Raw genomic sequence first — 27090 nt, 5'->3', positions numbered from 1 at the left:
GGGGGGAGTGGTCAGTTTAGAATGTCTTGAGACAGCTTGTCTTCTTCAAGGGAAGGAATATAAAACATAGTAATTGTTCATTAAATATTAAATCGGAGTTATAGTTGGAAGGACAGAAAAAGGAGACTGTCTAAAGGACAGATGTGGGAATGAAGAGTACTTGGGTCAACATGCATAAACAGTCAGCAAATAACTCATTAGAATCCAGTTGAATAATTTACTATCAAATCACAACATCTGTGTTTTAAAATAAAGTTATCACGCTGAAGCCTTCTTTGCATTTAGATAAGGTATTCAATTTTGAAAATTTGTGATTTGTACTAGTCTAAGGTCATAAAAGTTAGTAATTCTGGAGAAAAATATTAAATTAGGTACAAGGGTTTAGTTAAGCCAGAATTTCCTAAGTATGTATACCACTGATGCTTTGTGAAATATTTCATATGATATTGCATTATGATATATATAAACAATATGATGGTCTAACAGCACAGTAGGAAGGAATGTCAAGTGTATTAAACACAATATTTCATGGAAATCTTATTAGAATGAGGATAAGATTTTAAAATGGGAGTCAATTAAAATATATTTATTACAAAATTAAATAGGTGGTCTGGGGCTTAGTGAAACTTCTGAAGACAATACGCAAATCACTAAAGTTTGAGAATTGCTTTCTTAAGGTAGTTAATTATCTATCAGAAATTGGCTATAAATGGACATTAATAATACAAACTTTTCTCATTTTTCAATAATCCAACGTCTCTGACAGCAACAACTATACCACTGGCATATTATAACAGATTGTTTGAAATCATTTTATACATACTTATAACATTGTAAGTTCCACACAATCAGATTTTATGTCTGTTCGTCCCTGTGTACCTATACCTGAAACATAAGATGCACTCGTAAATATTGGTTTAGTAAATACACTAACAATTTTGCAAGCTTAGGTAAACACATTAAAATTCTAAAATCCGTACCTGGAAGATAACAAAGAATGATAAACATAGATATTTCGTAAGTCTGGGAAATGATTCACACCCTCTTTCTGCTATCTGACAAAACCTCACTATATTGTACTTGCCATGAAGCTTGCTGTTAATCGAACCACATAGTTTATTAAATTTGAAAAAGAATATAATGACTAGAATTAGGAAGAGATTTGGAACCATGTCAATTAAGAATTTACTAAAGTGACTGGGAAGTGTAAGCGATTACTTAAAGATTATCTTAAAAGAGACCAATTTGCAAGAATATTTCTGAATTGACTTTTTCTCCATATTTATTAAAGATATTCAGTATTTTAAAATAGTGTTGGTGAGAAATTAAGAAACAAAGTTGATTTTGATTTAAAGTTCATAAACTTTGTGAGTTTTCTAAGCTTAGGGAAGGCAAAAGACAGAAAAGTTATCTGTCTATTGAAAATGATACTTTAATTTTGGTATATACAGGGTTTTAAAATGTTTACATAAATGGTTTCTTTTGTAATTTTCTAAATGAAAAGTTGACATTGACAAGCTTATATAAATCCCATAATTTTTTATTTTAGGAATGATTTATACTATACACTAAATAATTTTCCACTATAGCAGAAAATTAATATACCATTTAAAGCAAGATTCTTATAATCTAGGAATATGTTTAATAAATATACTTCACCTCTCTGAAAACATCATGATATAATAATACTGTTAAAGAAACCCTTTGCATGTAGACCTTCTTTTGAACACGATATTCTTATTTCGTTTCCTTTACTGTACTACCATTAACGGAAGAGCAATCAGTGTGAATAAGGTCATGTCTGTAGAGCCAAAGACAAACTGAACCGTCACCAAAAATTCATTTTAATGACACTGCAGCAACCAGATGAGTCAAATGCTTAGTGGGGCCATGACAGTCCCTCTAAATTCTAAATGTTTTCATAAGGGTTCTGCCCAAGGCTTGAAACAGGAAAAAGAAAATATCAGTGGTTTTTTCAACAAATCTCCTGCAAAGCCAATTTCTTTCTAATCATCTCTTTTAATTAGCCGAACTTTTATTCCCCTTTACTTTCCATTATCAACCAAAAGTATCAAACATGCTTATAATAACTGATTTAAAAAATTACCATGCAGATAGGCAATGCAATGATAAAACTGCAGCATCTATGAAACTTTCTGAGCAAGTTTGGTCCTTGCCTACCCAGATACAGATTAGATACAAATTCTAAAGTAGCCACAGCGAAGGAAGTACTCAAATGTTGTATAGGAAGTTGGAACATTTGCCATCAAATATTAATAGGAATGGAGATTAGCAGTTCAAAATATTAGAAATGAATATTGTGTATGGAGATTCTGGATATTTAATAAATAGAATCCGGAACTCTCAAAGGAAAGATAAACTTGAGGAGAGTAGAGGTGGTGGGAACAAGGACACCAACACGATACCAAGAGAGAATTCTCTATCCAGAGCGGGTAAGCATTTCTTGCATGGTGTGTTGCTTTATGTTTGTTTGCAGATGATATTTAACTCATTTTTTTTCTCTGATCTCATTTTCCTCTGAGCCTTAGTCTATAAAATGGGGTAGCTAGTGAGAAAAAACAAACAAACAAACAAAAAAAACTTGTTATGTAGCAGATATTGAAGCAAAAGACAGAGCAGTTAATAGAAATAGTGGCTCACCAATTCCCCCCCTGCCACCCCAATAGAAGAAACTCTACGTGGGAGAGCCTTTAAACATTACATGGGCTATGAGTCTTTGTATACATGGGTAGAATGGGGGCTATAGCTAGGAGTGATTTAAAGAGCAATGGAAGGTATCCTGTCTGAAAAGATTGCTTCCATATTTTGGCTCATCTTGTCGTCATTCTCTTTGAAATGTAAATGCCACTGAGAGAAGAAACTATTATATTAATAGGCTTAGCATCATGTCAAATCCTCTTCTTCTATCTCGTGGAGAACATAGACGGAAGACTACAGAAATAAGGACATGTTAAAGAAGTAATGAGTGAAGCAGAATGTAAAGGAAATGATTGCTCAAGCTGGCCTGGGATTGTAGTTAATAAGCAGCAGAAGTGGTGCAGAAGTATGATGAATGAACCAAGGGTCATCAGTGACACTATTAGTAAAACACAACTCTTTAGAGCATATTACAACTAATCAACATACTGGTCATGTGAAAGTAACCATCTCTTGCACATGTTTTCCAAATTGACTGCTTTATGTTGACATAGTTTCTTTCATAAACAGTTGGTAAAACAACCTGGATAGTTAGTCAACTCATAGGCTATGTGGTGTGTAATTTACTTTTAAAATACACCCCAAGGACAGTTAGATATAATTGCATGTGTATTAGACAATATGGCTCTATATCCAAGAGGCTGGTCAGTCACCCTAAGCGAGAACAAAACCCATACTTGATAGGGGGTTGTCTAGCATTTCATAAAAAGAACAGATTGTAGAGGTAGATACTACCACAAGCACATAAGTTGTATTTATCATTGCTCAAAACCTGCTATTTTTGTTAGCATAAATTTAATTGTTAGTTGCATTATGGAAGTTGAGTTTTTATTGATGGAAGAAATTACTTATGTTCATGTAAGTTGCTTAGCTAAAACATTTTAGTATCTCTTCACTCTTGCATCAAGAAGATGAAAGAATCTAGTGGACTCTTTACCTTTCACTTTTCATAATGCTGACTGAGGCCTGATTCCTAAATAGATCTTTTTCATTCATTAGAGAATTCTAGTTACCGGATCCCAGTATAAGGCAAACTCAATCTTGCTTCTAGAACATTTTCATATTTACTGTAAAAACAGCCATGCAAGGACAAGTTGGAGTGCCTAAAAGGATAGAGCACTTAGAGTTTTTCACGTTTATAGGACAGATAGTGTGAATGATTTTTTGGCATACTGCTAATAAACGCATATCTTCTAATTATAAGTGAGGCACACTCTTACCTATCTCAAACTTGTTTTCTTATTTAGCACTGAGATTGGTGGTGGCTACTTAGCTCTACTGAAAAAGTCACAGCAGCGAGGTCTATTCACAGCAGTAGTAGTGCCAACACTCTGCTGGTTTAAGTAGTAAACAAGATAGACATGGTCCTTCCTCAGTCTAGAATCCAGTTAACCAGAAATCATAGATAGAAGAAAAAAAATTTCAAATAATAATAATAGTAATTTATATTGTTATAAGAACTGAGGATTTCTTTGAATGTTTCAACCTATTAGAAAGCAAAAGTGACACATTTATGCCACTAAATGATACAGGAGGTCATCCAAATCAATATTATTTGTGTAAACAGCCTTTGTAAATTATGTTACAGAAAATGTTAACGTCTGTTTATGTTTCAGTTTCCATATCTCAAAATTGGGACCCTAATACTTCTCCAGCTTATTGTGAAGAATAAATGAAACACAATAGATGAAAAATTTACCTCGGATACAGCAGAGGATCAATAATAAACACTTGTGTTTTAGACGCTCCTTAACCAACAAGGAACATTTATTAATTTACATTAAATTTGGAGATTTTCACACATTTTAAAATATGTGTTTTGAAACATGTATTTGAACTATTTGGTTTAATGACATTAAATTACAGAATTAAAAATAAAGAAGGTGCACCTTGGTTAGGATGGTGACTAAACACTGGCACACTGGCATTTAACTTTTATGTCTTCTAAATCCCCTAAAACTAGCGAATTCACACACAGATACACACACACACACACATAGATATACACCCCTAAAGCTAGGGAATAGACACACACACACACACACACACACACATAGATATATACCCCTAAAGCTAGGGAATACACACACACACACACACACACACACAGATATATACCCCTAAAGCTAGGGAATGAATACACACACACACACACACACACAGATATATACCCCTAAAGCTAGGGAATACACATACGTACTCTCACACACACACACACCCCCCCCTAAAGCTAGGGAATACACACACATATACACACACATATACCCCTAAAGCTAGGGAATACAAACACACACACACACACAAACATACATAGATATATATACCTAAAGTTGGGGAATACACACACACATATATACACCCCTAAAGCTAGGGAATATACACACACACTCACATACACACATATACCCCTAAAGCTAGGGAGTACACACATACACACACACACATACATACACACACATATATATATGCATACCCCTAAAGCTAGGGAATACACACACACACACACGCACATACACACATACATATTTCCCACAAAGATCAGGAGAATATGAATCAATACTAGCAACGTAATTTTGGAGGATGGAAAGCAAATGAATACATGCTCATTGACTTAGTAAATCTAAGAATGCTGAATCATAACTTGACAGTCTGGAAAGATGAGAACCAACCCAACTTTCGACCATGAATCCATAAAAGATTCAGTAATTAATAAAGTAAGGAGAACTGGATTAAGACTGTTTGACAGACAGTAAATCCCCAGGTCTCCTAGACCTTGTGGCTGATTGACTACTCCTCTCTGACTCTGGTAGATAACTGGAGGTTTATTTTCTAAAAGAATCCCTGCGTTGAGAAGAACCAAATATAACAAAGAACGTGGAAACTACACAGCAAATGGAGATTGTCTACGCTTATACCAGATACTAAACGTTCATGCTCTTGGACCTCTTTCCCCAAATGGTTCCAAGAATTGTTGGTAACCAGATCAGAAACCTCCAGGAAAGAAATTTCAAAATGTATCCTTAGAAAATCTAACTAATAAAAAGAAAATGGAAAAAAAAAAGTTGACAACAGGTGAGAGAGTCCAAAAATGGGAACACTCAGCTTCCTGTGCCATGAGGTGATCAAATAATTTATCATCCAAATGAGGACACTAATGAGAATAAAAGGAAGAGCTATTCACAAGGACATCAGGGCAATGGGAGTAAAATGGGACTGTACTGGGCAAGCCAGGACATAATTTTTACTCTAACACAAAATAAAGCTCCAAGTCAACAAGACCCTCCCACCTCTAATAATAAACTCACAGCTAATAATAATCACGAATATGAGGAAAGCTGTGAAGGTCAGAAAAATGAACAGAATCTGGAAACTTAGAGAAAACTAAGAAAGAAGGGAAAAAAAGATGTTTTATTATCCTTGGGATACAAAAAAGGTATTGCATTCATAAAGTAATACCAGAACACCATTGAAAAGGAAATTTTCAAGAGGAAAAAAGAACTCAGATTTAAAACCACAATGGAAAGCATTCTAGAAAGAGACAGTAACTAAATCATAAGAGACAGAATCACAAACAGACACATAAAAAGAAATTTAAGAACATGAGTTGCCAATGTTAAAGTGAACACCCAGAAAATACATGAAAAGTGACCTATTCCAAGTCACATTGTTTTGAAATTTCAGAACATTTGGGACAAAAAGAAGATTCTTCTAACTTTCAGAGAAGAAGTAGGCTGTACTAAAGGATCAAGAAGCTACCAGGGGATGTGCTATATCCACATTAGAGAGTAAAATTAAAATGAAGAAGACATTATATAAAAATCATGAATTCCAATATAGGAGGGATGAAGACATTCTTGGATACATAAACACAGACGTGGTGAAGACGAAGTCCATGATGATGGTATACCCCAGGTATAGACAGCAAACACCTCATGTTAGAGCAAAGTGAAATGTCAGCAAGGCGCTCAATATTATTTTATAGTCTTTTAAAACCTGAGAGCAAAAAGATATCAGATTCTACAATGTACTGAACAAACTTCCCGCTCTGTCCTCCATGTCCTGCTGCCTGGAGCAGCGAAGGCATTCATTTCACCTCTCAAAATTATGCTGCCTTGTCCTAGCCCTGAAACCTAGAGCTACACCAAGTGAGCTTAGAAACAGAAGGACAACTACGGGTCCAGTGAAGATAGAATACCATGGATGCACATAAAAGCAAAACATGAATAATAATAGTAACAATGATAAAGTGAATGATATAGAAAGTTCTTGCCTAGTCTCACGTTTTAATGCTGATTTTGTTCAGAAATCTGAGTAAAAACCGAACATGAGATTAATAATTATGTGAAGAGTTTAATTCCAATGCAGCTGTCTGTATCTAAATGCAGCAAAGAGATTTTTTGACAACTTCATCCACAGGGATATTTTTTTCCAAAGTTTTATTTTCATTATTCATTAATGAAACAAGCCCTTTTATGCAGCAGTCATTTATGTGGGGCACTGATAAGTTTTAGGGCCTCTAGTTTAAGTCAGTTCCAGGAAATAAAACTTTAAGTATTTTCCAGTTAAGGCAACATATAATATTGGTTCAGTTTACTATTTAACTTTCTTGGTTGTGGTGATTAGACAAAGACACAAGACAAAAAGAGAGATTAGCTGCTATATGAGATTTTCTTTCTAAAATTTCCAGGGACATTCTGATATGAAACTTGACATCCTCAGAAGAAATAAAAGGTGATCCACAAATTGGAAAAACCTAAAGTTTGGAGAAACAGAAACACAGTTATTGGCTTTAAGTTTAGCTGGAAGAGAGAAATTCCTAGTTTAAAAAAAGTATGAGATTATTCCTGTGGTTTTTGATTTTTGATTGCAAAGCAATGAGTTGATCTTAATTGAATTTCCCAACGTGTGTGTGTGTGTGTGTGTGTGTTTCCCATCCTGTTTGAATAGTTGATTATTGTAGACTAGGCAAGAGTTTCAGATTCCAAGTGCCAGAGGAAATCAAACAACAGTCCCTAGCCATACACATTGTTAGGTCTTTCTCGGATTTTGAGCAGAGAAATTGCATAACAAAGGCAGTGCTTTTAAAAGCACAAAATCAGGCAGTGTCTATAAGATACTGTTTTGTCAGGTTAGATTAAAATATTTGAAGGAAGAGCATTTGCATATAGAGTATGATTTTGGAGGCCTCAGAAGGGCTGAGTGACCTGTTGTGTATCTAAAGCCACTTTATCTTGATTTCACCTGGGGTCTCGTACCCCCTTTCTGGGTCCTCACCTGTGGCGTAGGCCTCACTGGATCTCATGGTTGTCCTCTCCTTTTTTTTTTTTTAATTTAAAGTTTGAAAACCATTTGAGAACCTTTATAGTATTAACCTATCACTATGACTGACACACAATGAAGACGAGATTGCAAAGAAAGCCTGGCAGGCAGAAGCTGTCTATGGAATGAGGCTGAATCCAGAAGGGAGTCTTCGGGAGTGGGTAATCAGTTACAGAGAAGAGTTCTTTACAGGCTGTGTTTGATCAGTGAGTTGGTTCCGAGATTTTCAATTGAAGCTGTATGAGCAGAATTGAATTCAAAGATTTACACTGATTGTGAAGAACTGAAATAGCTGAATGCGTGAAGCAGGAGTTGCTGAGTGATTACAAAGGTTTATAACAAAGACAGCCTGTGAGAGGTCGACAAAGAGGAGAAGGTATGTCTGAAAGAAGACATAAAGGACAGCTATTCTCCGAGTGGGTTAACTATAGAGGAGGTAAACTAGGTTAGGAGACAGAAAGAGGAGAGAAAATGGCTTTGATGAGAAAAAAATAAAAATGAGTAGAGGGAAAAAATGGAGGAAGCCAGTGCACACATCAGAGAAATGGTTATGATATATAGGAAAATGAAGGGGTTACAAGCTTGGTAGTGCCCAATTTATGAATGTTAATAAGCCCTAATATAGAATAGGAGAGCTCTGAGCTCTGTGTGTCCCCATTTCTACATGATTTCCTCTCGGAAAGGGGAAGAATGAGACACTACAATCATGTTGTTACAGATGATATCCAGTACAATTCCATTCAATCCTGTTGCATATTCAAACAAGATTTTGTTAGATTCACTTTAAGATTTTACATTGAAAAATTAACTAGATGTTGGGGATAGAGTTTAAGTTATTCTGAAAGCTGGGCTCAAACCTTAAGGGATGATAAACCTAGGTATATAGGAAATATACACATTATGTAAAGTTCTTAGAAAATTATATTAGAGAAAATACTTACAGTTGAATGAAGAACTAAAAATGTTACTAATTACCTATAATGGTTTATATATTGATTTCATTTAAAAGGTGTCCTCTGATTAAAAACCCCAAGGCATTAGTTAGATAATTAAGAAGTAAATTGTTTATAACAAAAATGCTGTCCAAACCACAGCTAATGAATCAGAGTTGTGTAAGAAGGTTTTAATGATAATGAAGAGATCTGAATAAAAAATGCTCATTTTGGCAATCATATTGCAAATCATACTACAGAATCTAAAATGAGGAGTGCTGTTCCTACATATGTGTGAACTTGTGTGCACATACACATACACACGGTAACTACAAACTAGCTCTGAACACACAAGCCTGGCTAAAAATTCAAGCTTCATTATTTACTACGCGTGTGGCCCAGTACCTAATTTCTCTGAGCTCTAGTTTTATCATCAAAAAATGGGAGAACAATAGTATTATCCACCTTGTGAGGTTGTCATGAGTTATTGGACGAGTTAATGCATGTGATATTTTAAAAATGTGCCTGGCATTTAGTCTGCCCTCAATTATATATGCAGGTACCTGTATAACATATAAAATCTTTATTACACAGTGCCTAATGTGTTAGTAATTGTCATTTCTGGTTGACAAGCAATTTTTATTTTTGCTTATCTTTATTGTCAAAGTTTTTACCACACAGTATGTTACAACTATAAGACTATTAACAGGAAAGCCTAAGATCTTATAATCTAAATGTGGCACTGCTCTTATTCAAAAGGTAGAAATAAAGGTTGTTGGAATTATGACTAATTGACAGAGGCACATAAGTAAGCATGCTGAACAGAATTCTGAAATGGTCTTCAAGATTCCAGCCACCTGGTGGGTCCACTAGGGCATAATGACCTCTCTGAGACTGGGGGTGGGGCCAGGAAATATGATGGGGTGTCACTAATAGGATTGGGCTTCTTTATATGGAAAAGATAAAGAGATTTTGCAGGTGTAATTGAGGGCTGCAATCTGGTGAGTTTGAGTTAATCAAATGGGTAATTATCCTGAGTGAGGAGCAAGTCAGGTAAGTGCTGGAAAGCGAGTCAGAGAGCTCCTCCTGGACAGGCACAGCCCCACGACAGGGACCTGGGAGCAGCCTCTGGGAGCTGACAGCAATCTGGGGCCAACAGCCCGTAAGAATATGAGACGTCAGTCTTTAAACCACAAGGAAATGAATCTATCCACACTTGAATAAACTTCCAAGAAGATCCCAAGTCTCTGGTAAAATCCAAGCCCTGGCTGACACCTTGGTCTCGGAATGGTGAGACCCAGGTAACCTGTGCCTTGACACATAGAAACTGTGGATACTGAATTTGTATTACTGTAAACTGCTGAGGAAAAGAGTACAGTCATGTGTCATTTAACAACAGGCATAGGTTCTGAGAAATGTGTCATTAGGTGATCTGGTCATTGTGTGAACATGATAGTGTGTACTTACACAAATCTCAGTGGTATAACCCACCACACACCTAGGATGTATGGTCAAGCCTATTGCTTTTAGGCTACAAACCTGTACAACATGTTACTGTACTGAATACTGTGGACAATTGTAACAGAACGGTGTCTGTGTATGTAAACCTATCTACACATAGAAAAGGTACAGTAAACATACACCATTATAATCTTTTTTTCCTTGCCTCTTTATATATCCTCAGTTTACCAGACTTCCTTGTACCATAAATAGTTCTTTTTTTTTTTTTTTTGAGACGGAGTCTCGCCCTGTCGCCCAGGCTGGAGTGCAGTGGCGCGATCTCAGCTCACTGCAAGCTCCGCCTCCCGGGTTCCCGCCATTCCCTTGCCTCAACCTCCCGAGTAGCTGGGACTACAGGCGCCCGCCACCACGCCCTGCTAATTTTTTGTATTTTTTTTAGTAGAGACGGGGTTTCACTGTGTTAGCCAGGATGGTCTCCATCTCCAGACCTCGTGATCCGCCCGCCTCGGCCTCCCAAAGTGCTGGGATTACAGGCATGAGCCACCGAGCCTGGCCTGTAATCTTATAGGACCACCATTCTACATGCAGTCTATTGTTGACTGAAATGTTCTGCGGTGCATGACTGTACTATAGGATAGAAACTGTTTTGCTTTGTGGACATGGGGAGGTGGAAGTGGGTGGGTTTATGATACTTTCCACTGGAGCCCAAGTCCACCACCTCAGTGACCCATTTTCTCCTGCCCACACTGTACTTGTAAAACTTGTGAGAAGCATAATACTAAATACAATACTAATACTGAGGGCAAGGGCTTAGAAACTTCAGTTACAAGCTCTCTATAAATATTAGACTAAAAAGACATGAACAGCTTTTACTATTATAGAAGATAATAGAATGTGATCAGTTAAATCCTGGGGCTTTATAAAGCACAAATTACGTAAACAAGCCTAATGGCTTTTTGATAAAACTACAAAACCAGGGCTAGGAAGAATGGAAGAGGAGTACTTTCTTTGGACTTTAAACTTCACGCACTAGAGCACAGATGCTTACTTAAATTAAGAAAAAAATGAATGCAAAGAGAATTACAGAGAAAATGAATTTGAGGATAGAGGATGAAGAAAAATATTATCTTAGGTTTAAGGATAGATAGTAAAGTTCCAAGGATAATGGCTGGATCTAGCATTATTTACTATTGTTACTATTAATCATCTAGAAGAAAGAACTAAACAAAGCTTTAAATACAAAGGTTAGGGTTTCTAGAGAGAGGATGCTGGTAACACCTGAAGAAAATGGAAATGAAAAGCTGAAGTGTTAGAAAAAAATATACAATTAAAAGAGGTTGATACTGAAAATATAAGATAGTTTATATTCACAAAGTTTTCACACCAAATTTTCAGAAGGAGCATAAAAATGGAGAAGGAAGGCCAGGCTAACAATGACCACATTTTGTCATGTGCCCTAAGATCTAAAAAAAGAAACCAGGCTTTGGCTTTCACAGGATGATATTTTTCTACAAAGGATTCAGTGAAAAATCTTCTCTCCTCAATGTCATCAACTGTGCAGCACTCGAAGTGCTCTATAATTTAGGACACCCCCTAATTTCCAAATTTCTGAGAGATGTAGCTCTGAGCTGCAGTCAGAAGAATTACATAGTAGAACTACTGCCTTATGATAAAAAATGAAGAGAGTCAATTTATGTCAAACTTAGCCAAGAAATCGTAAATTCAAGCTTGTTTGAGATAAGAGGTTTCTGTCTAAATTATTTGACTGCAAGCAGTGATTTTTTTCATGTTTCATGGTAACAATATAAATATTTTCCTTTTTTTTTTGAATGAAAGGCAGTGTAGAAGTCAACTTATTCCAATTCCTGCACTTTATTTACAAGAAAACCAAGACAAGGTTTTTTTTTTTAATTTTATATTTATTTATTTATTTTTTGAGACGGAGTCTTGCTCTGTTGCCCAGGCTGCAGTGCAGTGGTGCAATCTTGGCTCACTGCAACCTCTGCCCCCCAGGTTCAAGTGACTGTCCTGTCTCAGCCCCCTGTGTAGCTGGGACTACAGGTGCGTGCCACCACAGTCAGCTAATTTTTGTATTTTTAGAAGAGGTTGGGTTTTGTCATGTTGGTCAGGCTGGTCTTGAACTCTTGACTTCAGGTGATCCACCCATCTTGGCCTCCCAAAGTGCTGAGATTATAGGCATGAGTCACCGTGCCCAGCCACATTTTTTTTTTTTTTTAATGTGTTCAAGGTCCTATAGTGACTTTGTGTAGCATCTGCCTATAGGACAACTTTACCCTATTGAATTACAGGGACCCAAAGCAACATAGCATCTTACCCTTTTCCTAGTTTTCCTCTGCTTCTCTGTGTTCCATGTCATGGGGTTATCATTTTCAACTTTCTCTATCTCATAAGGAACCGTCTGGCCAACTCATCTTCTTAAATACCCATCAAATCAATCCCTTCTTACTTTAAGTCTCCATTTTCAACTCCTGCATTACTACAGGGGCTTTTGGACCTGTTTCCCTGTCTTATCTCTGGGTCTCCTTTGGAAAATATTTTTCACAGCTGCCAAAGTGATGTTTTTAATATACAATGCCTGATTAAATTACTCTCTTGCTTGAAAACATCCATCGCTTGCTCTCACCTCAGAACAAAGTTTCAACTGCTCTGCATCCTACACAAAGCATTTTATAAGTTGACCTATTTTTCCTTCTCATATGATTTCCCAGCCTCATAACACCCACTTGTTCTTCAAGACTCAGCTCATGAGTCAGCCGCTTTGTGGAAGATTTTGCCGGTGTCCTATGCAGTGTTTGAAATGCTCTGTCATTTACAACATCCCTTAATTGCCTAGGATGTAGCTCAATCCATGGTTCTTCTATACTGTCTGTGTAGCATCCTTAGAAGGTTCATCATTCCTGGCCATACCACGTTCCCCGCATTCTAGTGGCTGTTATTTGCCATATGTCTGTGGCACCACCACATCCATTGTATATGTGTGCAAGGATGCCAAGTTGCTTTTCATTCTCCAAGTCTTTTTGTCATTCTCTAGGATCCAAGCAGTCATTTTAACCTCCATACAGTTGATCTATTTGCCCCGCAAATCCTCTCCATGAGAACTTTTTCTCTACTTACCCTCAATTGTGTATATTTTTTCAAATACTTATTAAATATTTTAACACTAAAACCCTAATCTCTCTCTATTGAATTATTGAGTAACATGGTTTGGCTCTGTGTCTTATCCAAATCTCATCTTGAATTGTAATCCCCACAATCCCCATGTGTTGAGGGAAGGACCTGGTGAGAGGTCCTTGGATTGGATTATGGGGACAGTTTCCTCTGAGCACTTCTCATGATAGTGAGTGAGTTCTCACGAGATCTCATGGTTTTTAAGTGTTTGACAATTCTGCCTTCACATGCTCTCTCCTGCCGCCGTGTGAAGAAGGATGTCTGCTTCCCCTTCTGCCATGATTGTAAATTTCCTGACATTTCCCCAGTCATGAGCAACTGTGAGTCAAATTAAACCTCTTTCCTTTATAAATTACTCAATCTCAGAGAAGTTCTTCATAGCAGTGTGAGAACAGACTCAGGGAAGTTCTTTATAGCAGCATGAGAATGGACTAATTCCTCATCCTGCCCCTCGCCTTGTCCTTCCTTTCCCCTCCCCCTCCCACTACCCCTCCTCCCCCTCCTCCTCCTCCTCCTCCTTCTTCTTCTTCTTCCTCTCTCTCCCTATCCCTTCCCTCTTCTCTCCTCCACCTCCTCCTCCTTCTCCTCCTCCCCCTCCTCCTCCTCCTCCTTCTTCCTGACAGGGTTTCTGGCACTCAGGCTGGAATTCCGTGGTGTGATGATGGCTCATTGCAGACTTGACCTCCCAGGCTCAAGTGATCCTCCCACCTCAGCCTCCTAAGTAGCTGGGACCACAGGTTTGCACCACCATGCCCAGCTAGTTTTTGTTTTTGGTATTTTTTGTTGTTGTTGTTAGAGATAGGGTCTTGCCATGTTGCCAGGGCTGGTCTTGAACTCCTAGGCTCAAGTGATCCACCCACCTTAGCCTCCCAAAGTGCTGGGATTACAGGCGTGAGCCACCGTGTCCTGCCTATTGAGTTTCTAAGAGCTCATTCCTGGGATGCTGTTTCTCTGTTACATCAACCCCCAAATGATATTATCAATTCTCATATATTAATATGCTAATAATTGGCACATTTATATCTCTAACCCAATCAGGCTTTGGGGGCTTATCCAATTGCAAAATTTGCATCTCAGTTTAGATGGCACATGGCACTTCACATTTAATTAGGTCAAAAGTAAGTTTTTGAGCTTCCTTTAAAACTGTTTTACCCTTAATTGTTCACTTCTCCTAAATGGCACTATAATTCATCCAGTTACTCAGTCCATATGTTGAGAAGTTAGTATTGATAACTGTCTCTCTTTAAACATTCTCATCCAAACTTTTACCAATCCTGTCAATTCTACCTTCAAAACAGATCTCAAAATGTATCAGTTTCTCATCACTGTAAACCATCACTACCCTAGTTCAAGGCAGCATCATCTCTTCATTGGACTTTCACAATAACAGCGTCAGAGCTGGTCCCAATGTTTTCATGCTGTCTCTTATAGTAGCCCAAGTGGTAGATGTATGAATGCAATCAAGATCTTATTATCTTGCTTAAAATCTTTCCATAGACGACCACCCACTGCAATTGAAAAATAAATTTTAAAAAAAGTGCAACTTTTTCTTGCCCTACATTCCTTACGGCTGGTCTGCTCTGGCCTGCCCCCACCCGCCTTTCCCCTGCTTTATTTTGAGTCCCTCTCTTAGGCTCACTATGTTCTAGCCACTGGGATTTCAGTTCTTTGGAATGAGCCAATCTCTCTTGTGCCCTGGGGGATTGATTTATAGGGCTAATTTTTCTTCTTCATCTTTTTGAGTGCTTGCCTCCTTTTATACTTCAGGTTTAGGGGAGCATTTATAATTTTTCATGACATAGAATTGTATACCAAGACTTTATAGACTACCTCATGCTGTCACTCCCTCCTTTTCTTTAACATGTATCTCTTGGAAATGGAATAGCCCAAGCCAAGCGTTGTGGCATCATGCTCCCCTAATGATGTTAAATCCACATTCTTTCCAGGAAAAGGAAGGGTTGGTTAGTGGCAAAGAACTGAAAGGTGCCTGTTGGCCTGCAAGGGAAGATTCTTCAAGGGTCCTTGAACACACTGATGTTCGTAACTATCTTGAATGAATAGAAGAAAAATATTCTAATTGCAAAAAGTTGTACTCTGCTTCTTATAGCTCAGATGGCATCTGAAGTGCTGAGTTAGATTGCAGTCATGCTGTTTAAGGGAGATATTGATGAAGATAAGACATATGTTTCTGAGCAAAGGGTTCAATGCACAGGAGAAGCTCTCCTGAGAGTAGACTAGTCCTGTGTGTTGTGTGTGTCCTTGATATGAGAACTGTGTATATTACAGTTTTGTTTCTTTTTCTAATTTTCCTTTGAGATGAATTTAAGAAAATAACTAAAATAAATTCTTAATTGTTCAGTCCAACTGAGGATACCCTGATGTTCCTTGAGTTTAAGAACAGACTTTAATTGTATTATATATTTTCATATATTAGGAGAAACCAGAATCAAGATTCTTATATATTAAGTCAAGTCATCATAGGTTACTATTTTAGTGCTAATAAGATAAAAATGAAGGTATACAAAAAAGAATTCGAGTGCATTGACAAGTCCAGCTGTCAGTGAACTCTTAGATTAATCTCTCTGGTAAGTGTGTTCCTTCTCTGAGGCATGATTAAAGTTCTTTTTCAAAATAGAAAAGAAATTAAACTGAGAGATAGCATCTTCCAAATTTCTAGAGGAAATTTAGAAATATAGGGAAATTTAGAAATTTAGGGAAAATCAGAATTTAGGGAAAATTAGAAATTTAGGGAAATTTAGAAATTTAGACTGGGGTACAGTGGTATGCTCACGACTCACTGCAGCCTCGAACCTCCGGGGCTCAAGGGATCCTTCCACCTGAACCTCCCAAGGAGCTGGGACATTTTCTAAATAGAGGCGTGGTCTCACTATGTTGCCCAGACTGGACAGCTCCCATTTTATTGTCTTCTCCACATGTCTTCCGTGCTACACTGATGTCCTCACCATTTTCCCTTCCATTCTGTACCATGCCTGGCTTCCTGATACTGCTGAGAGTTCCGCGCTGGTATCTGCTTGCCTAGAGTGCCATTCCTGGTTTTCGGTTATAGTTGCACAATCTGATTTCCACTTCAGACATAATGAATCAGAGTCTGCAGGGATGGTGCCAAAAAGTTTGTATAGGCCGGGCGCGGTGGCTCAAGCCTGTAATCCCAGCACTTTGGGAGGCCGAGACGGGCGGATCACGAGGTCAGGAGATCGAGACCATCCTGGCTAACACGGTGAAACCCCGTCTCTACTAAAAAATACAGAAAACTAGCCAGGCGAGGTGGCGGGCGCCTGTAGTCCCAGCTACTCCGGAGGCTGAGGCAGGAGAATGGCGTGAACCCGGGAGGCGGAGTTTGCAGTGAGCTGAGATCCGGCCACTGCACTGCAGCCTGGGCGAGAGCGAGACTCCGTCTCAAAAAACAAACAAACAAACCAAAAAGCCCTCCATGCAGTGAGCTGAGATCCGGCCACTGCACTCCAGCCTGGGTGACAGAGCAAGACTCCGTTTCAAAAAAAAAAAAAAAAAGTTTGTATAGAAAACAAAACCAAAAACAAAATAAAACTCTATAAATGGTTCTGAACTACAGCCAGAAGTAAGATCCATGGGCTGCAAATAATTCAATTTGAATCTTGCCTGAATAATATGGGCAAGATATATTTTATTTATTTATTTATTTATTTATTTATTTATTTATTTATTTATTTATTATTTATTGAGATGGAGCCTTGCTCTGTCACCAGGCTGGAGTGCAGTGGCATGATCTTGGCTCACTACCACCTCTGCCTCCAGGGATCAAGCGATTCTCCTGCCTCAGTCTCCCGAGTAGCTGGGACTACATGTGTGTGCCACCAAGCCCAGCTAATTTTTGGATTTTTAGTAGAGACAGGTTTCATCATATTGGCCAGAATGGTCTCAATCTCTTGACCTCGTGATCTGCCCACCTCAGCCTCCCAAGGTGCTGGGATTACAGGCGTCAGCCACCACACCCAGCCTAATATGAGCAAGTTATTTAACTCCCAAAGCCTTTAAATTTCTTCATCCAGTAACTTTTATTGAAGTTTTACCATGTATTAGACAATAAGTTAGGAACCATATGCAGATTGTCTTATTGGATTCATATGATAATGCTATGAGGTGGGTATTCTCATTAATTCATTTACAGATAAAGATTCTGAGGCTTATTGAATTTAGCAAAGTTACTGAAGTGCCCAATATTACACATGTGGTGACTAATGAAGCCAGGATGTAAACTCAAGTGTCTGTCTGTCTAAAGGATTTGTCACGGTACTTGACAGATGGCAAACAGTCACACTCAGTAATTACCATCAGTAGCATCTTATTTTCGTTACCCTTATCATCTTATACCCAGGAGTTCACATCAAACGCTGGTCTTTTGCTGGAGCCAGTAAACAATGCATACCTCACACCTTCCTGGGGATTTTTAAAGTGTAAGATGTTGCCAAGTGTCTGATGGAAAATCTGTTCTTATCTTAGAGATCTGCACGTTTTACACATTGTTGTGGGAGTTGACGAGAACCCATACTCTCATTTCACATGGTAGTGGAGAAAAACTAGGTCCTCTTCCCAAGAAGAAAAGCCAAAATATATTTCATAAAAGCTTCAGGTAATTTTTGCTATTATCACAATGGGATTTCAGTACTTAGAAAGATTTCCTCTATAATTATGGAGAATCGAGGAAGGTCTGGCATGATCTAAAAGCTTCCTCTAGAATGCACAGTGAGGATATTGGAGCAGTGATACTAAATTTCCCTAGTCCAGGTTACTAATTCTTTCTTTGGGCTTAACTTTGCAATTTCACTTTCTGGTTTTTCCCCCTACATGCTGATTAAAAAAAAAAAAATCTTAATTGTTCACGTCAAAGGTAAACTTTTTGAAAAGCATAGTGTCAAAATGTTCTATTGCATTAATAATACATTTCATCATCTTATCTAAGAAATCCAGCAATATTTTTCTGATTAGATGCTGTCATAAAAACACAGCACCAAAGAAACAAACCACTGGTGGAACTGCTTATTCACAACATATAGAAAAGCATCATCATAAAACACAAATATGACACAGTTACCTGTCATGTTGCAGTAAACTTTCAGAGGCCCCAGAGGTCCACTGCCATCAGGATCTATCCAGTAGTAATTTGACGTCTGGCCTAGGTGTTTGTATGCTTCACAGGAAGGCTCGTAGATAGCTATAACAAACAAAATATCCTACATGAGCACAGCGCAGAACAAATGGCTCCCCAGATAAATGCTGCAGTGGCACAGGCAAACGCTAGCAAACCACTAGTTAGGAGTAGTTCTTCCTGGAATGAGCATTCTTTGCCTCTAAATTTAAATTCATAATTTGTTTCTTTCTCTGTAAGTATTCCTGACCTAACAAAGACATCAGGCTCCTGGTATGACTGTATGCTGGGGAAAATCCTAAAACAATCAATCATGAAACAAACGTAATGTTTATTTTACTGGGGCTCATGATCATTGAAAACAATATTTAATTTATACTTATTCATAGATATTATCCCCTTACTATGAAAAATTTATATTGGCTGCTTTGTTGGTTATCAACTCAGAGGCCAGAAAAAATTATCCTTCACTGTCTCTGCCTCTCTCTTGTGCTCACACACACACTTATTTTTTGCATAGTTAGTACAAATTGTCCATAAATAATATGTAATTTTGAATCTTACTTTATCTAAAAAAAAAAGGCGAGAGATTTCATTGATTCATTTTATTTGTTCCAGGTGCTTTAATTACATCAAATCTAGTTTGTGTAGAAAGCTGACATTCATGTAATTAAATTATGTTTTTATTCATTACTTCCCTTTTTATTTCAGTGCTCATGACAAATTTTCTTTTTCTCACTGAGACTGCACCTGTTTTCAGAAGCAAAAAACGGACATTTACATATCGCCTTTGTAGTTAGAACATCTAAAATGCTACTGAGAAAACGTTTTGTAAACAGCTCCGCCCAGGAATTAATGAAGAATTGAAAGTTCACAAAACTAAGATACGTTTTTGGTAAAAACATGTCTACCTGATACAAAAGCAGGGAAGTCTTGGGTAAGTTTCACTTGAATTACACTCTTAGGGGTTGCTGTGTGTTAAATTACAAAATAGTACAAAATAAATTACAAGACATTGTAAAGCTTATATTGCACTAATTACAAATAATTGCATGGTCCTAGAATTAGAGAGCTTTCACTGAGGAGGGTCTCAAGGTCATTGCCATCTCCCTGGATTTCTAGCCTGGCTGTGCACAAACCTCAGTAGTTACTCTAACAGGAATAATTCGGCTCTGGAAAAACTTGTTTCTCCAGTCAAATTCACTAGAGCCTGGTTGAGATCAGAAAGTCAGTTTCACAGGTGGTCTGATTCTGGGACTTCCCTTTTTTAACCTTCCTCTATACCAAGTTCTCTGTGTCTCCTTTGGCTTTCCATGGCTTCCTCTCTCCAAGGATGTTAGACCTTCAACTCTATGTCATTTCAACAACAGCATACTAGATTCAAGCTTTCTAAAATTCTTTGATCTGTTCATTTCTTCTTCCATGCCTCCCTCCCTCGTTTCCTCTTTTGCACATAGTTATTGAGGAGCTATGGTGCATTGAGCAGTGCGTTAGGCATTGCAGATACAGCTGTGAACAACACGGATAGAAGACCTTCGGAACAGTGTTTGTTCACTAATTATTTTGGTATTGCTCATTCGTAAACTGCTATTAGAAGAGGGTGGGGCTAGAAAGCTAAGCAAAGCCCAGACATCTTTTGTCCCAGTGTAATTATGAATATGCCCACTTTCCAATGTCCCAAGGGCCTCATTCAGATGATAAACTACATGGCTGCTCTAATTCAGAATGTCATAGCAAGTAAAACAGTACAATAAAAAGCAGAGGAAAAGTATTTTTAAATTGTTAGCAAGAAGATGGCATAAGTCAATATAGGTTTTGTACCAACTTAAACAGAATGAAAACTCTGTGTAGCAAAGCAACAGGTTTTAGGGAAGTAATTCAAAAGGTAGAAAGAATATTTAGGCTGTTTCAACTATAGGCTGCCAGTTGAAAGATTACCAGTACTTAAACTAAAGCAATACGACAAAGAAGAGAGTAAATAGAACTGATGAACTGATTCAAATGTTTCAAAGGTTTTTTGTTTTTTTTGTGTGTTTTTTTGTTTTTTTTTGAGACACTTTCGTTCTTGTCACCCAGGCTGGAGTTCAATGGCGCGATCTTGGCTAACCACAACCTCTGCCTTTCAGATTCAAGCGATTCTCCTGCCTCAGCCTCCCGAGTAGCTGGGATTACAGGCATCTGCCACCATGCCCAGCTAATTTTGTATTTTTAGTAGAGACGGGGTTTCTCCATGTTGGTCAGGCTGGTCTCGAACTCCTGACCTCAGGTGATCCGTGCCTCGACCTCCCAAAGTGCTGGGATTATAGATGTGGGCCACTGTGTCCAGCCTCAATTATTTATTTTTAAGATCTGCAAGACATAGAAACCAACTGGATGTAGGTGGTTAGGAATAAAGAGGCGTTAAGAGTAACCTAAACTCACAATCTTTGCAAAAAACTGTTTTATTAATTTTTTATACCTCTCTCCAGTTTATCAAAATTGTTATGTACAGCTCAAGAGAAACCAGGATGTCAGGTTCAAATTCTAGTTTTCCTTTTAATCCCTTTGGCCAATCTGCCATTGAAACCATTCCCCTTCTTTTCCATTATAATATTTAGTAATTAATCATTGTATTTTCCTTCTGCCAAAACTTCTTATCATTTTCCTTCATCTGGTATCTTCTTTCCAACAGTCACCTTATTAACTGGCTGTTCTACCCAAATATCTCTTAACTTCTCACTAAAGTGTGCTTTTAACCAATGTTGGTCTAGTTATGAAACATCACTTTTATGTTAAATAATGTGTAATGTTTCTTCAATATCTATAAATTATATCGCAGATCTTCATCTACGTGTACAAGAACTTTCGTTATCCTAACAGGTCTTTCTCGGCTTCAACTGCTTGCCAGCTTGAACGTTGTGCTCTGGTCAGGCAAATTCGCCACGGGAGCTTGCTTACCTTACACTCACCCTTTCTGGGGTGGCCTTTGTCTACAATGTACTCCAGCTGCTTTCTCCATCTACAAAAGTTCTCAGTCAGAGTTAACAATTAGGCTGGGCAAGGTGGCTCACGCCTGTAATCCCAACACTTTGGGAGACTTAGGTGGGACGATTGCTTGAAGCCAAGAGTTTGAGACCAGCCTGGGCAACATGTGAGACCCCATCTCTAGATACATTTTTAAAAAATATTAGGCCAGGCGCGGTGGTTCATGCCTGTAATCCCAGCACTTTTGGGAGGCCAACGCAGGCTGAAGGTGAAGAGATTGAGAGCACCCTGGCCAACATGGTGAAACCTGGTTTCTTCTAAAAATACAAAAATTAGTTAGGCATGGTGGCAGGCGCCTGTAGTCTCAGCTACTTAGGAGGCTGAGGCAGGAGAATCGCTTGAATCCGGGAGGCAGAGGATGCAGTGAGACAAGATCGTGCCACTGCACTCCAGCCTGGGTGACAGAGTAAGACTCCATCTCAAAAAAAGAGAGAGAGAGAGGAAAGAAGGAAGAAGGAAGGAAGGAAGGAAGGAAGGAAGGAAGGAAGGAAGGAAGGAAGGAAGGATCGATCCATTTTTCTTCAAAGTGTAACAGTTATTGGGCTTGCCTTTAGCCTGCAATAGGCCTAAGGTGCTTTGCCTCATCAATACATACAGAAAACCAAACACTTCAGTCCAAAGTTTTGCATGTATGAAACACCTGGAGAGCTTGTTAAACAGAAATTCCTGGATTTCACCCCAAAGACTTGGACTCAGTAGAGAATTTGTAGTTATAACAAGCTCCCAAATGATGCTGGCACCACTGTCCTCAGACTGCATTTGGAGAAAAATAGGTTTCATTCTGAAAAAAGGTAAATTCAAGGTAGACTAATTTTTATTTATATTTAAATATCCAGCAAAAGTAGGTTACTGAAAGACAATACAGTAAAATTGTATGTATGATAAGGTTAGAATGCCAACTCACTTCACTGGAAGTATGATAAAATGGAATGGAATGCAAAACAATGTCAAAAGAAATATAGAAATACACAGAAAAATGTTTATAAGTACATCAAAATAGTAAGAGTTGTTATTTTTCAGCAGTAATATTGTGGGTGATTTAAAACTTTTTATAGATTTTTTAATGTTTTAATTTCCCACATCACTTTATAATGTGCATATGTTATTTTGTTTTTAAAATACATTTAAAAATATGTATCTAGAATTTTGACACTGGAGTAAAATGACAAGAATAGCTGTGATACAGCAAAATCACATTAGTTTTATCGTCTGAATAAAGAATTAATAAATTTTAGTTCATATCTCCTTTCTGTCATTTACCGCCTGGATACTCTCCCTGACATGGTTTTTTCAACTGTAAAATTGAGGTATTAAGTTGGTGCGAAAGTAATTGCGGCTTTGCCATGAAAAGTAATGGCAAAAACTGCAAATACTTTCTTACCAACCTAATAGTAATACCTTCTTCACCAAGTTATTGTGCAGATTAAATAAAATCAGATACTTCAAAAACTAGAAGTTATTGGGTATATTTAATTTTTTATGCAGATAATGAGCTAATGACAGTATTTACCCTGCACGCCTCAGCCAGTTAGCTCTGCACCCAGTGGAATCCTAGCTGGGTTGCACAATTTTTGCACATTAAGCCCTAGGAGATGACAGAACACAAGAGCTAAGGCAGCAGTCACTGAAGAAAGAGAAGGGTCTGAGTCATCATCGATCATTGAGTTTTGCCAGTAGCCTGCTGAAGAACAGAAAGGTAATTGGGTTGATGGCAAAATAAATAGACTCATCAAGCCTATTGATTTATTGGTAAAGTAATTTTTCTCTGTTGCAACTCCAAGTCCCAAGTAAAAGTTCTCATGCTATATATTCATAAGTAAATCTCAGCTATTTAGAAATATTACTACTGAACATAAATATCAGATTGAATTTCATAGCATGCAAAAATTCAGACAGTGACAAGTCCTAAATATCTTTTTTTTTTTTTCCTTTTAAGATGGAGTCTGGCTCTGTTGCCCAGGCTGGAGCACAGTGGTGCAATCTTGGCTCACTGCAAACTCTGCCTCCCGGGTTCCAGCGATTCTCCTGTCTCAGCTTCCCAAGTAGCTGGGATTACAGGCGCCTGCCAACATGTCTGGTTAATTTTTGTATTTTCAGTAGAAATGGGGTTTTACCACGTTGGCCAAGCTGGTCTCAAACTCCTGACCTCCATCTGCCTTGGCCTCCCAAAGTGCTGGGATTACAGGTGTGAGCCACTGTGCCCAGCCCCTAAATATCTTTTTCATTTTTATTAAACAATGAATGTTGTCTGCATATTACCTATCAAGGAAAATGATGAGTACTATTGTATGAGTTTCTTCTTGCTGCTATAACGAATGACAGACACTTAGTGACTTAAAATAACACCAATTTATCTTACCGTTCTAGAGATGATGATACTGTTCATAATAATGATGCAGTTCTGGTTAGAAGTTTGAAATGGGGTTCACTGGGCTAAATTCCAAGTGTTGGTAGCACTGTGTTTCTCCTGAAAATTCTAGCAGGGAATCTATATTCTTGTCTTTCCAGGTTATAGAGGCCACACACATTCCTGGGCTCATCATCCCTGTCCCCATCTTCAAAGCTAGGAATTAAGTGGAATTTTCCTCTTGCTACATCACACCAACTCTCTGCTTTCATAGTCTCTTTCTCTGACTATTTTTAAGGAGCCCTGTCATTACACAAAGCCACCCAGATAATCTAGGATAATCTCCTCAAATCGAAGCTCTTAACAAGTACAAAGTCCCGTTGCCATATAAAGTTACATATTCACTAGTTCCATGAATTAGGACATGAACCTCTGGTGGGGAGCATTATTTTTATCACAACTATATAAAAACTATATAAAATAATATGATTTTATATAAATAGTGTATGGAAATAATATCACAACTATATAAAAATAATGGCTCTATTTAAAGAATAACTTTTATTAAGCAACTAATGTGCTTCCAGTGTTGTGGATGAACACAAGGTATATTAAGCAGAATAATAAAGGAAGATGGAAGAATGAAGTCAAATTTTCATACTGACTTTAAAGGTCCACATAGCCTTGAAGGTTATGTCTACCAGTAGAACATGAAACACCATGGCCCAAGCAGAGGGTGTGAGAAAGAAATTCTGTTAAAGCCTCTGTTCTCTGCTTACATGCAGACGTGGCTGCAGGCCTATACAGGATTGCCAAAACGCTGGCAGAGAGAGAAAAGCAAAAGGTTTAAGAGTAAAAATAAGTAATAGGCATGAATTGCTGGCAAATAAAGCATCAATTAAAGAATGGATAGGGTAGGGGGAGAAACATGAAGGAGGTCCTATTCCCTAGGAGAAGAGGTACAGTTCCATGATGCTGATGAACTGAGGAAGGCTCTTTCCATCCCCCTCTACTCCTGGTGCTTTGAGAGAAACAAACTTGAAATATACATCCTTCCTGTTGTGACCTTGCAAGCCTGAGGATCACTAGAAGTGGGCAAGTATTAACCCATGTGAGAAACTTACTCACAAGTTAAAGTTGAGCACATACATAAAGGTTATCTTTGGAACGTCATAAGCAGTCTTCCTGATTGTACAGAAGAGGGAAAATACTCACTTTTAATGATTTGATATGAAACTGGGAAAAAGCATGAAATAATTTTAAATCTAATTTTGATAACAAATGCTGTAATATAACATTTTTCTTATCAATCAATCGCTTAAGAATGTCCTCACCTTTCTGCTCTTTTATATTGGAGGCGATCACACGCTTACTACATACTCGTACATACTTGCTGTAGGGACGCTTACTACATACTCGTACATACTTGCTGTAGGGACCAGGTTGTAAGATGCTTAAAAGAGGTACTGGTTTTTCTGGGAATTTCTACCCTTGAATGAATAAAGAAACCTTTTCATGTAAAATGTAGGCATAGCAGCAATATAGTTTATATGGAGCTTATCTGGGTTGATATTGTTCAGTGTAGGATGGTCTCTGGGGCCCTCCTCATTCTGTTCCTTTTTTAACCATGAAACCATCTTCTGATCCTAATCTGGCTTTCAGAAATAAGTTTCTATATTGGAAAGAGGTATTTCTCATTAGAAACCATGAAACTGACTTTATTATTTTTTTTTAATCTCAACCAGACTCTAGTGAATTTGGTTGGAGGAATGTGTTTGCCCAGAACCTAATTATTCCTGTTAAAGTAACCACAAGGTTTGTGCACAGCCAAGTTGGAAATCCAGAGAGGCGGCAATGACCTTGAGACCCTCCTCAGTGAAAGCTCTCTAATTCTAGGACCATGCAATTATTTTTAATTAGTACAATATAAGCTTCACAATACCTAAGTCCTCATTAACACTTGACTATTAACCTCATATGTTCTCTGTCTGTTTGGATTTTTTTTTTAGAGCTTGAATGAACGCCCTGAGTAAACTACATTATTTCCCTTAGGGACCACTGTCTCATTATCAGCACACAGCAAATGAAGATGGTAGAGAGAGTGTGGACTTAAAAACAGATATTCTGTATGCTAAGATTGTGTCATGATCTTTCCCTGCATATAATTTCTGTATGAGATGTTATTCATTATAGCCCCCAATGGGTTTGTTCACCTGTCCAAGTCTCAAGGGGAGGGAGCAAATGAGGATTTTTTTAAAAAGACAAAGTTTCAATTTCTCGTTGAAATTACAACAGCTTGTAGTTCTTTTACTTGATAAGTCCTCCAAAAAGTTTCTGAAAGCCAGAGTATATCTACATTTATTATTTCATTTCTATTCTCTCCCTTCCCCATACCCAGCCCATTTTTGTCTTTTATTTGATCCTTCCCAAATCCCTCTATAATGTACATTGGCTCCAAGGCACTGTTTCAAAGAAAAAAAAATCCATACTATTGCAGTGCCAGTCACAAAACCAGAACTCTTTGTCTCTACATCACTGTGACTGCCATATTTCTTGGTGACTTCAATGTCCATTCTTGGGATTCTATGACCTGCACTCCACAGAATATCAAATTTCCCTGTATTTTATGACTAAACCTAAACAACTCTACTTGTATTTTATTCAGGGTTACTATTAGGTTATAGAGAACTCTAAGAAGGAGAGAAAGCCTACAAAATCCAACAGGCATGCTAGAAACTCAGCTTCCTCAATTTAATGGGTCTGCACGAAGAGGCTTAGCATCCAGTTCATCTTGCTCAGATGCTATAGAGGTTGCTTATGTTGCTCCATCTCCTTAGTCTCCATTTCCATCTCTAACCTTCTCCCTCTCATTTCCTTCCTTCCTTCCTTCCTTCCTTCCTTCCTTCCTTCCTTCCTTCCTTCCTTCCTTCCTTCCTTCCTTCCTTCCCTCCCCC

At 38.0% G+C, this 27090-nt stretch overlaps 1 protein-coding gene across 1 annotated transcript in view; it reads right to left on the bottom strand.

Moving 5' to 3' along the window:
- Window positions 1-27090, bottom strand: part of LOC105530243 (contactin-associated protein-like 2) — a gene marked incomplete at its 5' end in the record, with an annotated part of 1172010 nt that overhangs the window by 562847 nt on the left and 582073 nt on the right. Inside the window, one exon of the mRNA XM_011967648.1 lies at window positions 18712-18831. Within this exon, the coding sequence (XP_011823038.1) occupies window positions 18712-18831 (120 nt within the window). The remainder of the gene's footprint in view (window positions 1-18711; window positions 18832-27090) is intronic.

This window comes from Mandrillus leucophaeus, unplaced genomic scaffold, assembly GCF_000951045.1.
Source record: "Mandrillus leucophaeus isolate KB7577 unplaced genomic scaffold, Mleu.le_1.0 Scaffold808, whole genome shotgun sequence".
NCBI lineage: Eukaryota > Metazoa > Chordata > Mammalia > Primates > Cercopithecidae > Mandrillus > Mandrillus leucophaeus.
This window is presented reverse-complemented; position numbering and strand designations above follow the sequence as displayed.